The sequence below is a fragment of the Channa argus genome, chromosome 20 (assembly GCF_033026475.1).
Source record: "Channa argus isolate prfri chromosome 20, Channa argus male v1.0, whole genome shotgun sequence".
NCBI lineage: Eukaryota > Metazoa > Chordata > Actinopteri > Anabantiformes > Channidae > Channa > Channa argus.
The window spans coordinates 16573020-16586996 of NC_090216.1; the positions used below are offsets into that span (position 1 = coordinate 16573020).

A 13977-nucleotide genomic window follows, 5' to 3' on the forward strand; every position below is an offset into this window, starting at 1 on the left:
GTGGAGGGAGGTGAGTCCTAACAGTTTATACATCAGCTGATCCAGGCTCTCAGGGCTTACACTACTGCCAACAGTGGACACATATCAACAAGAATTTCACTTTTTCCACCTTAGACAGGTCGAAAGAACCCTGTTGGCCTGTGGATTCACGCTGAAACTGTAGAAGCTATTTAATGTGCAGAGGGTGTCAGCTGAGGCGTGCAGCCGGCTGCTGCGTGTGCACTCTCAAAACACACATTATCGGCATTGGCTTTGTTTCCACCTTCAGTACACACACACTCAATATCTGAACTGTGAGATCACCATGAATTATGACAATAAATCCTCCCGTTTTTTGGGCTACACACGTTACTACTCTTTGCTCCTATAGAATGGATGATCTCCAACAGCTCCCTATTCTTTATCGTAACATGAAGATTTATTCTCGACCGTCTATGCACACCGATTGCAGCCTGATTAATTTGAGTGCCTTTCAGCGCCCTGTACCATAGAGTAGATTTCTATTGACACAGTTGGCCTATTACATAGATTTGTTGCTCTTTGCATTACAGTAATTGCAGTTAATGGGCAAGTGGCATTCTGTCAGCCTGGAAGCTAATCACTTAGGGCCATTAGCATTTATGTTAATTTCACACTTTCACACTACATTTCTAAACCCCAAACTTACACCAATTATCAAAAAAAAAAAAAAAAAGAGAGAAAAAAAACTAATGCAAAGCCATATTTTGCAAATGGCATGCTGTGTGTCAAGAAGCCAAAAAATGGAAGACGTCTGGAAATAAGGGATTTTAGCAGGAGGTTGTTCCGGATTATTGGGGTTAGACGAGGTTGAGGGTCAGGGAAAGTCATTGGTAAAGGTGATAAACCCCAATTAAAAAAAATGTTTACTTCCAGAATTCAATGAATTTATACAGGAAGCATTAGATTTTTTATTTTAAACTTTTAATTTTAATACTTTAGTTCAATACAATTGATTCCTTTATCTCACTGCTTTTTACATTATATGTAGTGTTTTCATCTTTCATCTGTTTTTCTTTTGGGTTTATTGTAATCCTACTTGTTGTTTGAGTAGTTGGTGTTTTTTTGATGTGATTATGGAGTACATCATATGTGATATCCCCACACACTAATATGGTATCACCAGTGTCAATTGGTCAAAAACCACACAACGTCATACCCACCCACCAATGTAAATGCTTGACTGGGTGTCATACATATGCTTGTATATTATTTTAATTTCACACCCAGTTCTATTGAAATGTCTTTAGGCTGGTCGAGGCTACGGCCGGAAACATGTTGTCATATACCAAAGTTGTTTGACAATCTGCAAGTGTTGCCGGTGGTTTGATCTTTTCAGTTTGCATCCCCATGTCTGTGCACCTTGAGAACAGGTGGGGTTGCACCAAATGTTCTTCTTTTGCTTTCTACATTCAGAATTTAAACATATCATCTACAGGCAGGTCCCTCTCTTTAGTTCAAATCTTTGAGCTGGATAACCTTAAAATGAGATATAGCCATCATGACCTAACAAGATGCACTGAAAAATATGGACCTTGTGTCAACTTGTCATACTTCTACAAGACTATTTAACTCCATAGATATGTGGTTGCACCAATTAGGCAGGTCAGATTCCTGTTCTACTAAGTTCTACAAACTGTAGCTTTGCCCTTTCCTACCCACACAACAACTGCTTAATAATAATAATAATAATAATAATAATAATAATAATAATAATAATAATAATAATAATAATAATAATAATAATAATAATAATAATAATAGAAAAAAGCATAGGGCCATAAATCCTGTCTAACGTGTAGAAAATGAATTCACATCACAGAACTGGAGCATCCATGTAATGAAATTCTGTTAAGTGTGCCTCAAAATAGCTGGAGCGCTAAAACAAACATCCCCACACAAAGTCATGATGAATACTAGCTTCTTCATAGGACTGGATTACACAGCTGAAGGGTAGAAGACAGATAGAAGACACACAAAATCATGGGGGACCCTTCCCCCCCCAACCACCACCACTTTCCCCAATGACATTCTCCCCGCGGGGCCAGAACTCAGACCGAATCATCCACACATTAATGCCACTATTAGTCCTGTGATTAGGATGAGGAATGGTTTAATGCTTAATGAGCGAGTCGGTGTGCGTGACTGCGCGCTTGTTGAGTGTGTATATGCAGCCTAATGAGCGGTGGTGGACCCCCAGGATGGCTTTGATTGACAAAAGCGTGAGATTACAGAAGAGGTTTGGGAGCGTTATCAGCAGAGGAATGGGAGAGCTGAGAAGGGGGTTGATGTCCCATTCATGCACCTATAAGGGGTAAACACCTGCATGTACAAACACACACAAATCCGAATCCTGGGGATCATTGCTCACTTGTAATCTCCTCTGAGCAACCGAGAAGCTAATGATATAATTAGAGTCTGTATTTAAATGAAAGCATTGCAGGGGGTGGAAGCAAGGTAAGAATAAGTGCACAGAGTGGACTGCTGGGTGGGTATAAAAATGTTTATGATTTATTTAAGCATTAACGTGCGCAATGGAAATTCATTTTGTGCTAATTAAACTCTAATGGAGACTAATGGAGGACAGCAGGGGAGGAAAATAGAACTTTTTGGGGTCAGGATGATGTGTGTGTGTGTGTGTGTGTGTGTGTGTGTGTGTGTGTGTGTGTGTGTGTGTGTGTGTGTGTGTGTGTGTGTGTGTGTGTGTGTGAGAGAGAGAGAGAGATAAAGGATGGGTGGGAAGGAGGAATGACAGATGCAGCAAGCAACTCAGGGATTTGCGCGTGCATCACAATGAACAAGTGTGATAGCTTGTCTGTGCGAGTGTAGCTATGAACCCGAATCCTATAATAAAAAGCGGTGAGTTAGAGAATTGCATATAAATCCAAAAGCTGACTGGCTGGGAAAACCAACACACAGGATGAGCCTGCATTCTAAATGTGGATCACCTCACCCCTGACCTACATTTCACTGCTAGGAAGGAGTTCAATCCACCTGTATCACAAGTGTCACAGCACATTAGGAGAAGTCAAATACATTAAGATAAGATCAGGTGTGCAGCAAATATCTTCTGCTACCCATCATGTGACACAAGATATCAATGATTGGTCTATGGGAGGAATGATTCGATGTCAGCCTTATTTAAGACGTACATGTAAGTAAATGTACCATATGGGGGCCTGGTGGATCACTGGTAGATCATTGGCTTGGGATGCAGAAAGCTGCGGGTTCAATTCCCACCGCAGGTGTGGCCACGCCCAGCCACCGAGGCCCGAGCCCGGATAAGTGCAGCAGGAAGGGCATCTGTTGTAAAAGAAGCACCTAGATTTTGCCCTGGATTCACCTAATGTTTGAAAAATGCCTAAATTCACAGAACATGAGCTTAAATATATGCAGCAGAAATCTCAAACACACACAATTTTGTCTCTCAGTCTGCTGTGTTGACTCTGTTGCAAGACTTTTCAGAGGTTTATCAGCAACTCCCAGTGACTTTCTCTGAACTCTACTGACATCCATTATGGGTTTGCACACCAACAATGTTTGCTCTCACACTTGCTCTCAACAGCCATGGCTCACCACACTGCTGGCCCACCAGCAGGTTTCTGCAAAGGTGGCCATTCAGAACAGAGTGGACTTAAGAGACAGGAACTAAAATTGTTACAAACAGAGCTGAAGAAGAGGTGCTGTATGAAGAAGAAATCAAGATCCCAGTATGGATAATATGGCTTCTTCAAACATAGGGATTTATATAACAAACTAATAGAATGTGCAGAGTGTGTTTTTTTTTTAATATATATTACTCAATGGCTTAGAGTTATGACCAACCTTAACCATTGTACAAGATCTGGCTTTACTTTAAAATCTAAAAGTGTTTTTGTTTCTAAAAGAAGCCAAAAAAGTGTTGCAATATCAAAGAGAGAGCATTGTGGGATCCAGAGTCTAGTTAGAAGCTGAAGCGCGAGGGGCCAGTAGATCTGCACTCACTTGGCACTCGGTTGATGGCTCTCAGCGGCCTCAGCACGCGAACCGTCCTCACAGCTGATAAACTGACGTTCTGCAGGTCGAGGGAGTATTCCAACATCCTGCAAACATATGGAGAAAGAGAGGGAGGGAGAAGAAAAAACAGGGATTAATAAAACAAACTAAATACTTTTATAGAAGCTCATACAGGACAATCTGCTTCATCGTCTGGGATTAAAAACAAAAAGAATATAAAGGATACATTATGCAGCCAATTATTTACTGTATGTATTACATGGTCACCCACTCTCACATGGCAAGTGGCAATTAATCCTTTAAAGTCTCGAATTATACATCATTACATTCCTGCCTTTAGAGACGACTGCGATACATGTGTTCTGGCAAAACGACATGCTTTCATTCCTAAACTCATTGCACCGAAACAAAACCAAAAAAAGAAGCAGTCAGAAAGTTAGAACAACACCAGAGTCACACATACACAAGGTGCAGTGCGTGTGCTTCTATTTGTCCGTACACATGGGGCGCAACATACACGCAATGTGCTTGTGCCTGACAACCGCATTCTCCCATCGCTGAATCAACCTTCAAAGAAACAAGTGGCATGTGTGCGTCGCCTTTGAGACGTCAAGAGCGGGTGAATCACTCATCATTGAAAGGAGGATGTGGCATCCACAGAGCTGCACTTAAAAAGACTAGCATCAGATCAGTGTGCATTGTAACCTTGAGACGGCAACACACACACACACACACACTTCAGCCTCTCCAACCAGCTCTTTAGAGGCTCTTTCAGGCTTTCATAGAAGGTTAGAAGGACAGCGCTTAGAGACTGTGGAATGGCTGAAAAAACATTTTTCTTGTTCCTTGATCAGTGTTTATCGTCATCTCTTCTCACACTCGCTCTCTCTCTCTCTCTCCTCCTGCGTGTGGAGCAGATGCTGAGCACATGTGCAGCGTGCAGATGAAGGAATTCCCTGCTCGCATTGACTCCAAGTCTGTCTGTCTGACAAATTTGTAACACATGTTGGACAGTATATGTGTGTGTGTAAGTGCATAAGTATGTGTGTGCACAAGCCTGTCGGTCACCTTCAGGGCAAGAAATTCCCTTAATGAATGTAAAACTGTGTGTGTTCTCTTTAATACTCTTAATATTTCAAGTTGACCGAGTACAGTATGGACATTTTCATTGTTACACCAAAAAAAAGTAATAAACCAGGATCAAAGTCTCTCACAATCACACATACTGTAAGTGTACACAAGCTTAAACAGGAAAGTTAAGTGGGTAAAGAGTTGACAGAAAAGCACGGAGTTGCCCTCCTGTCACCTGCAGTGGGATAGTAAGCTAACTGGATCATCCAGCTTTAAAGTGCCGTAACAGTTTCAGGTCATTCAGGTCAAATGGGATCAACTAGCAATGTTATGTGATAGAAACATAAAGGAAGAAGTATCACTTTGGGAGCATGGAAAAGAACTGAGAGAAACCCAATTAAAAAAACATGAGTCGTAACAGGAAATGTCAGGATTTAAAACGGTCAAAGAAAAACAAGGAGCACACAAGAGAATTGACAAGTCTCACAGAGAGGCTGTGAAAACAGTTGGACATAATCTTCTGTAGATCAGTGAGACTTGCCAAGCTTGAGTAAACTTGATTTGAGATCTTCAGAGCCAAAGTGAGACTCCATTCACCTGTGCTGCATGAATTTTTACCATTATGGTTCTCAAGACCTAAAAAAAAAAAAAAAAAGAGCAAAAGAAGACTGAAGATTATTTTTGCTATAGTTACTAAACCTTTACTTTTGAGATTTGAAGAGCAACTCTGTAAATATGTCCCAAACATGGACCCTCCAGTCTGACTTTTATCCAGACAGAGCAAACAAGATTCCAAACCTTTTATTAGTTACTGCTTTTACTCGCTGTAACCTTTCCTCCTGTTGATACAAGCCTAATAAAAGATTCTAACAAAAGATACTTCCCATGAAGATGGTGTGGCCAAAAACTGTTCTCCATTTGTGCAAAATATTTTTAAAATGTCTGATGACAACAAAAAGGCTTCAAGTTTCCAAATTAGTCATATTAATTTAATATCATCCACAAACATGTGTTATTTTCCCTTTTCCAGTGTGTTTAGTAAGTAGGCTAACTAGCCTTATACACACACACACACACAAATGAGTATTATTTCTTTTAACAGTTGTGTGAAAGAAAATATATAAATAATATATAAATAGAAAAAATGGCTTACTATGTGTAATGGTGCTTCTATTATCTACTACTGCACTTCTGTGATGTTTACAGGACAAGAGAAAGCAGCTGAATACAACATCACACTGAACAATAAAACTAAATTTCAGTCTGATTCAGGCAACAGCCCAATAAAGGCACCACGATTTCAGTGCAGAGTAGTACAGTCCCTGTGGGAACGCATGGTAACATTATCAGGACACCAATGGGAAAGTCATGTTTGAGTCGACAGACACGCTATAAATCCCCAGAGCAATCGAATACAAATATTGGGGAAATTTTTTGTCAGACAGAGTTACATAAACAAACTTAAAAGCAAATGATGAATGATGTCTGTTGAAAAATAGTCCATGCAAAAAACACTTGCTGCCCCTGATGAGAGCCAGATGAATGTCGGCATGCTCAGTGAAAACTGACCCATCTCCTCTCATCTGGAATGAAGAAACAGCCGCGGAGAAATGGAGTGTATCAAACAAACGATGAAAACGGCAGGAAGTCGTGCACTGTGCTCGTCGGAGTCCGTGCCAGCGTCGACGATGCTGATACAGGGGGAGGGCAATGGGGAGGAGGACAAGAAATGAGAAGCAGGAGAGAATGGAAGGGGCCCCAACCTTGGAGACAGTTTGTGTGAGGAGAATTCCCAAACAAACGCACACAAAGCAGACCTCCGTTCGGGGGGGTCGAGGACGAAAAACATCTTTACATCTTGTTGTGCGCACTCTGAAACGATACTCGGTCCCGTCTTGATATAGCAATATCTTTACAAGGGCAAACTCACAGGAGAATGTAATGAGATTCATATAAGTTGTGCAATAAAAGCCACCCAAACACATACAACACACAATCGTGCACACTCACACACACACTTCTGGGAGTGTCGACAGCTTGCTTTTTAGCTCGACCTCACTTATCATGAGTGAATGAGTGTGTTTGTGCCAAAACAGTGAGGCATATGAAGGATACAGCTTTCCAGTTTCAACTCTTTCAATACAAAGGCTTCGAACACCTTGTGTGCACACAAACCCACACACACACAAACACAAACACACACACACACTAGACAAAGCCACCCCAGAAAGAGCTATAATAGGAAAACTATGCGTGGCAGTTCAGGAATCTAGGACAGTGTCCAGTATTTAACTCCTGTCCTGTCCTCACCTAACCTTTATGTGTCTGCCTTTTTGTTTCATCTGACTTTTCAGCTTCTGTCCATCTTAGAAGCATCATCTTGCAGCTGATGTTACTGCTGTATATTAAGTAGGCGCCAGTCCCATTTGTCAGAAATGTATGACACAGCAATTGGCTAACAGGCTACAACAAATCAATGTTGAACATGTATTAGAAACTTTACCACAGTGTGTGGTTTCATCCTTTCTCTGTCTGGGTTCCCATTTTAATATTTTACCCAAATCATGATGGATACGCTGAGAAAATCTGAACGGAATTAACAAACTTTGATAGTGACCTCAGTTTTCATGCTTGATCGGAGGCTGGAGAGCCTCCGATTGTTTTATTGGCCAAGAAATTATGAGATAAATATAGTTGCAAATACATTTGCTGAAAAACTGATGAGATGAACTGGGGCATTCTCACTGCAGAGCAACTTGACAAATTGCTGTGGGGATTCTGAAATGTTTTTTGTAAAGTTTTAATAAAAAAAAACACATACAGTTGTGTTTTAAGGTTTGCGTTTTTCCCACCCCTCCAAAAACAAGTAGTACTGTACTACTGATTTTTCTATTTCTATCCACAGTCTCAAGACCAAACAACTCAAACATCTTGCTCAGAATTTACTCTGGAAAAAGAGCTTGTTTCTCCTTTGAACATGTCAGGAAATGCTGCATGGATTAGATGTGGTCAGTCAATCAGAAGCTGGAGGAGCAGGGTTGTTCAAGAATAGTTTAAAAACAAGTCGGGCTGCAGCTCTCAAGGCCTGAAGTTGGCCACCTCTGCGTTGATTCATGAAATATTGAGCAATGTTCATAAATACTAAGTATCACATTCAGGTAGAAGTTATTACGTCCGAACGCAGCACATTTATCTTCAGAAGTCACGGCACTTGAGTGATCACATGGTGCTTTCACCTGTGTGACCCTGCTGTTATCGCCACATTACATGACCAATCGTTTATTGAATTTTTGAAATATATTACCCGACCCCTGTAGCAGGACATTGCTCACATTACATTTCTTGCCTATTAGAAACTCACCAGTCATCCGTCCTCTCTTCTGATATTCCCTCAGTCACATTTGATTGTTTGATTTCTATTCGCCCCCACATCAGTGACAGAAAAGTGAAGGACAGCTGTGATGTGTTCGTCTGTCTGTAGCGGTGGATTTGACTGTGGGGTGTGTCTGTGTATACGGTATATTATTCAAGTGGATATTCTATTTTGACCATGGTAAAAACTGTTACCCACCCACAAAGTGACAACACACATCAAAGCAATATTTGCCATTCAGGTCATTGGACAATAGCGGTGCTGATGATTGAACTAAGAGAAACGCAATTGTGCTGAAAAACCTGCACAATTGCAACAACTGCAAAAGGCTGTAATTTGATTAGCTGAATATGTATGTGTGCAGCCAGCACTGTGGTGAACGTACAGGTGTAAAAAAAGGACCCCATGTTTGCTTGTGTGCAGTTTACTCATTATCTATGCCCCTAAAAGAAAGAGATGACCCATCAGTCACTTTAAGAAATGGATCATGTGTTTTGCAATGATAAATTATTGTTTAACTTTTAATTGTATTCTGAATGAAGCCTATATTGTATATTCAATCATATCTGGACATGGGACCTATTGTCCCATATCTATTGTACAATTTTACAAAATTTTGTATGTTTTATGCTTGGTTTGATTGTGTTGTTTGTTGTGTTAGGATGCGTAAAACAGATACAGTGGTGGGAACAGTGAGTTGAGGGGGTAATACAACATGCTCAAAGGTCTGTGATGTTTTATTCATACAAGACAGCACATGCATTAATAACTTATGGCACCATGTTCTGTTTATAAGCTCCAGATTTGCGAGGCGTTTCCAGCGTTACAAAGTTAAAGCGAAGAGGCTGGAAACGTATGGATAACTTTCAGGTGCCCCCACTTGAAAAGTTCACTTTCAAACATCAAGGATTCTGATGGCTGAGGAGGTAGACGTGTATGTGATGGTGAAAGTAAAGTTTGACACTTCGCCTGTTCAAAATGGCCGTTCTCCTGGCTACAACCAGAGACAGCAGGAGGTCAGGAGACCACGGACTGTTAAAACTGGACTCCTGCTGGTAAACAGCACACAAAAATTACTTTCAGGCAGGGACAATATATGCCATGAAATTACATCATAGGCCAAAGCCAAAAACCGTGTCCTGTCAGGTATTCAGCCTATAATCACAGCAAGCAAAAGGGCGTGATGCCAAAATGATTGACAAGGTGAACACATTAGCCTCTGCAATGGAGGATGCTGCATTTCTGGGAACTCTTCATGTGGATGAAAGTAACTGTCACTGCATGAGACTTGAGGAGGCTACTTAAAAGAAAACCATGAAGGCAGAGTACAACTTAGTCCTCCACTTATGGAGGAGTCGACCAGAATGGAGTCACAAGGTATCACTTCAAAAGGTGGACAAACCAACTAAGTGGTGCACTCTGATGATGGTGGTTCCTGGGCATGTGTGCAGAATTTTGGCTGACCTCACAAAGTCTCACAGTTCTAAAAGAATAATTATGTAAACTTCTGCCTGGAAAAATGACGTAGCATGTGGACTTTAGTTAACATTTTGCACGGTATATAGGAAAAAGTACACTTTGTACAAAGTTATTGGTATCATTTTAGTAAAGAGAGTACATTGTTTTGTGGTTCAGTACAATTTTTTAAAAAGAATAATCTAGGAAGTGGACGAATAATAGTGGATCACTTTGCTCTGTTATATGGTTGTTAAATATTTTGTTAGTGAGTCCTTGCTGTTGGGGGGGGGGGGTAATAACAGATGGCAGAGGCCAGACTGGAAGCTGTGTGCAATTTAGTTTATACAGTACAAGCGGGAACATGAATTAATAACATGTTTGAGTTCCGAAAAACACATTTCGACACAAATTTGCATTTTTCATGAGACTAATTTTTTCAAATTGCAATTCATGATACAGTATAGCCCACAATAATGGCAATATGGATTCTGACCAGATCATGCAGCCGCTGACAACAGCTAACCGTCATGAGGCAGCAGTGGAGAGAGCAAAGACCAGAGGACAGACGGATGAAGTGTTTTCATGCTGATTCAGATTTAAACTCTTTCATCAGCAACACTTTTTTGTCATCAACTGACTGCTGCTTATCTAACTCAAATGTTAACTGCGTTCTTCTTTACAGTCAAGGTCGATTACTAAACTTTGTTCTTTTCCATCGCAACTACCAGATACTGTGAGGGGATTTTCATATTTCTTGCCACTGAGCAAAAGGCTCACAGAGATCCCCCTCTTGCAAATGGCAGGGAATGACATTCAGTGTGTTGGAAACAGTGCGGGTGCTTCAAAAAGGGAAACCGTCCTCAAAGTCCCCACACAGTTACACTTTGTACATATTCTAGTTTCTGTTAAATGCCTGATTGGCAAAGTGCTACAGTTTGCTTTAAAAGAATAAAAACAAGATACGCTAATATCACATATTTAATAACATAACCGTAAAAGTCATGTACTTACCATCATTCCCTCGAGGAACTTATTATCATTTTGTAAATGTAGGGAAACTATGGCAACAACAGCGCATGCAAAATGTGACAGTGACAGTGTTTCTTTCCTGCATATGAAATAGTCCAATTTAAAGCCACTGTTCCCAGGTCAAACAAAATTAAACTCAACAAACCAATTTTCCTGTGAGTGGTCTTATGCCTGAGGGACTCTCTGTTCTGCAGAACTGCAGAGCTTGGAACCCACTGATACCCTGGCTTCTTGCAATCATTCAAAATAAAACAACATTTTGTTCATCTCGAGGCACGAATTCTTTCAAATCAGTCTGTTTGCAGGTGTTGCTACTATACAGTACATGTTATGATTGTGTTTGCATGTGTGTGTGTGTGGGGGGGGGGGGGGGGTACAGTAAAAATTGTTTATGGTTCAATAATTAACTCATTATGTTCCCTAGAAATACATAATGACTTTTGTATAGTTGTATAGGAATATAATGTTCAGAAGACAAGATTACTTCTTTAGCTCAAGGTTTGCTGGGTCGTTTTACAATTCACACATGAGTATTTACTTCCTGCACACTGAGTGGATTTCCCACCAGCGACTCATTTGATTTACACACACAGGGTGAATCAATAGAGGCTGCACAATGCTCTTCTCTACAACTACATTGTGATTTAGTTGATAAAACAGGTGCTGGTTTAGGTGCATCATTCTGCTCACATTTCTGCTCAACCTTTTACAGACCCCCCACCCCCCCCCACCCCCCCCCACTCCCATGCCTCTCTCTGCCTCTGACTTATAATCTATGGCCAATCTGCTGACCCGATTGTAGTAGGGGAAATAATCTAGCTAATGGAGGAGGACCCAGGTGGAAGAGGACACTTAGGACAGAAAATACAGCGGCCCAGCCTTAGTGCCACAGTGCAAGCTCACAATAAAAGAGAGAGGGAGGGAGGAGAGGGTAGGGAGAAACCCACTGCAGTGGACAGGTTGTTTAATGGCCATCATTGTTCACAGACACTGTATCCTTGTCTGATTCCTATTGGACTGCAATATGCTTCAATTACCCCTTACTCAGCATCATATTCTCTCCAAAAGGTTGTTCAACATTTTGGGGAATAATGTCTATTATCTGTTTATTAACTTTCTTCCTAAAGACAAGCAAAATAAAAGAATATATTAATGTGCATTAATTAGAGCTAAAATCAGGATATGGTTGGCCTAGCTTAGCAGACAGACTGGAAAATATTTCTACCAAGCAGGGATGTAAAACATTTTTTTTTTAAAGTTAATCAATAAGAAAGTATGAAACACAGCTCGTTTCAATAAAGCTGCCTTTAAGTATTGACAGGTCCAATGTCAAGAGCAAGAATGAGTAAACTAGAAATTTAAAGAACATAAGTAAACATGTTAAGCAACTAACATAATTGCCGAGCTTGTCCTCTGCATCAGAGTTTGCTTTTCAGCGACACATTCTCACCCCACAGCGTCAGATAAAGAGGTTTCCCAAGGTGGGGTTGGGGTTCAGTGTCTCAAGGACACTTCCGGACGGGAGGAGCTGGTTACCAAACCAAGCCCCTGCGCCACAGTCGCCCCATCTGCAATGTTGTGTAATGATCATTAAAGCAAAGAGCTCTCACTTCAGTCGAACCCTGTCCATTGTGGGAAAGTCCCTTGTCTTTATATACCATGCTTTAGGCACCAAATATTAATAATTAATATTTCCATTTTACTTCCCTGCAAGTTTCTGATCATAAATCACTGACGCAAATGAGCACCTTAAGCGTCAGCATGTAACGCAAAAGGACTGGACCGAGCAGCGCTTTTGGATGGCTTGGGAAAGAGATTGGTCTGTCAGTGATTGTCCAATTCTGGCTTTTATGGAAGAGGGGCAGGAAGAAAGCCGCTGTTGAAAGAAAGCCATAAGAAGTCGCGTTTGCAGTTTGTGACAAGCCATGTGGAGGACACAGCGAACATGTGGAAGAAGGTGCTCGGGTCAGATGAGACCAAAATTTAACTTCTTGGCCTAAATGCCAAACGCTATATGTGGCTGAAACCTAACACTGCACATCACCCTGAACACACCATCCCCACCGTGAAACCTGATTGTGGCATCATCAACGTGTGGGGATGCTTTTCTTCAGCAGGGACAGGGAAGCTGCTCGGAGTTGATGGTCAAATACAGGGCGATCTTAGAAGAAAACCTGTTAGAGACTGCAAAAGACTTTAGACTGGGGAGGAGGTTCACCTTCCAGCAGGAAAACAACCCCTAAACATACAGCCAGAGCTACAATGGAATGGTTTAGATCATGTGTTAGGACTGAAAGTTGTTTACAGATGTTCTCCATCCAATCTGACCCTACGTAACTGAATCTCCGTAACAATCTGAGCTATTCTGGAAAGAAAAATGGGCAGAAAATTCATTCTCTACTGTAGATGTGCAATGCTGGTAGAGACATACCCCAAAAGACACACAGCTGTAATTGCAGCAAAAAGTGGTTTTCCAAAGTAATTAGGCTGAATACAAATATACCACCTTACTTGTTTTTTTTAGATATTTATTCATAAAACATTTTGAAAACCAGTTATTTTCTTTTCACTTCACAGTTATGTAAATGGTAAATGTTAGTTATGTGCCACTTTGTGTTGGTCTACCACGTAATATCCCAATAAAATACATTTGTGGTTGTAATGTGACAAAACGTAAAGAATTTCAAGGGGTATGAATAGTTTTGCAAGGCACTGTATGGTTAGACTGTTAGAACTCACACACTAAATTCAAACCCATTTTACAGCGTTTCAACTTACACACAGCTGGTGCAGTAAAAAAAAGAAAAAAAGCTTAGCTCCCAAAACATTTAGCAATTAAACAATTTAATTAAGATTTAAATGTACATTGAGTTCTCCCTCTTCCTCTCCTATAGTCACTTATTTTGTCTTTCACCTCTTCCACATTGTGTCTCTCTCACAGCCTCTTGGACACTTTGTCTCCCTCACTGCCTTCCTCTTGACATCTCTACCACCCTCGCCTTTCCTCCTCAATCTTTACACTACTTCTCCCT

General features: G+C 40.8%; 1 protein-coding gene across 1 annotated transcript in view; it reads right to left on the bottom strand.

Annotated features, from left to right (window-relative positions):
* Positions 1-13977, bottom strand: part of cacna1g (calcium channel, voltage-dependent, T type, alpha 1G subunit) — a 256257-nt gene that overhangs the window by 133870 nt on the left and 108410 nt on the right. The window contains exon 5 of the mRNA XM_067487999.1: positions 4003-4100. Coding sequence (XP_067344100.1) covers positions 4003-4100 — 98 coding nt within the window. The remainder of the gene's footprint in view (positions 1-4002; positions 4101-13977) is intronic.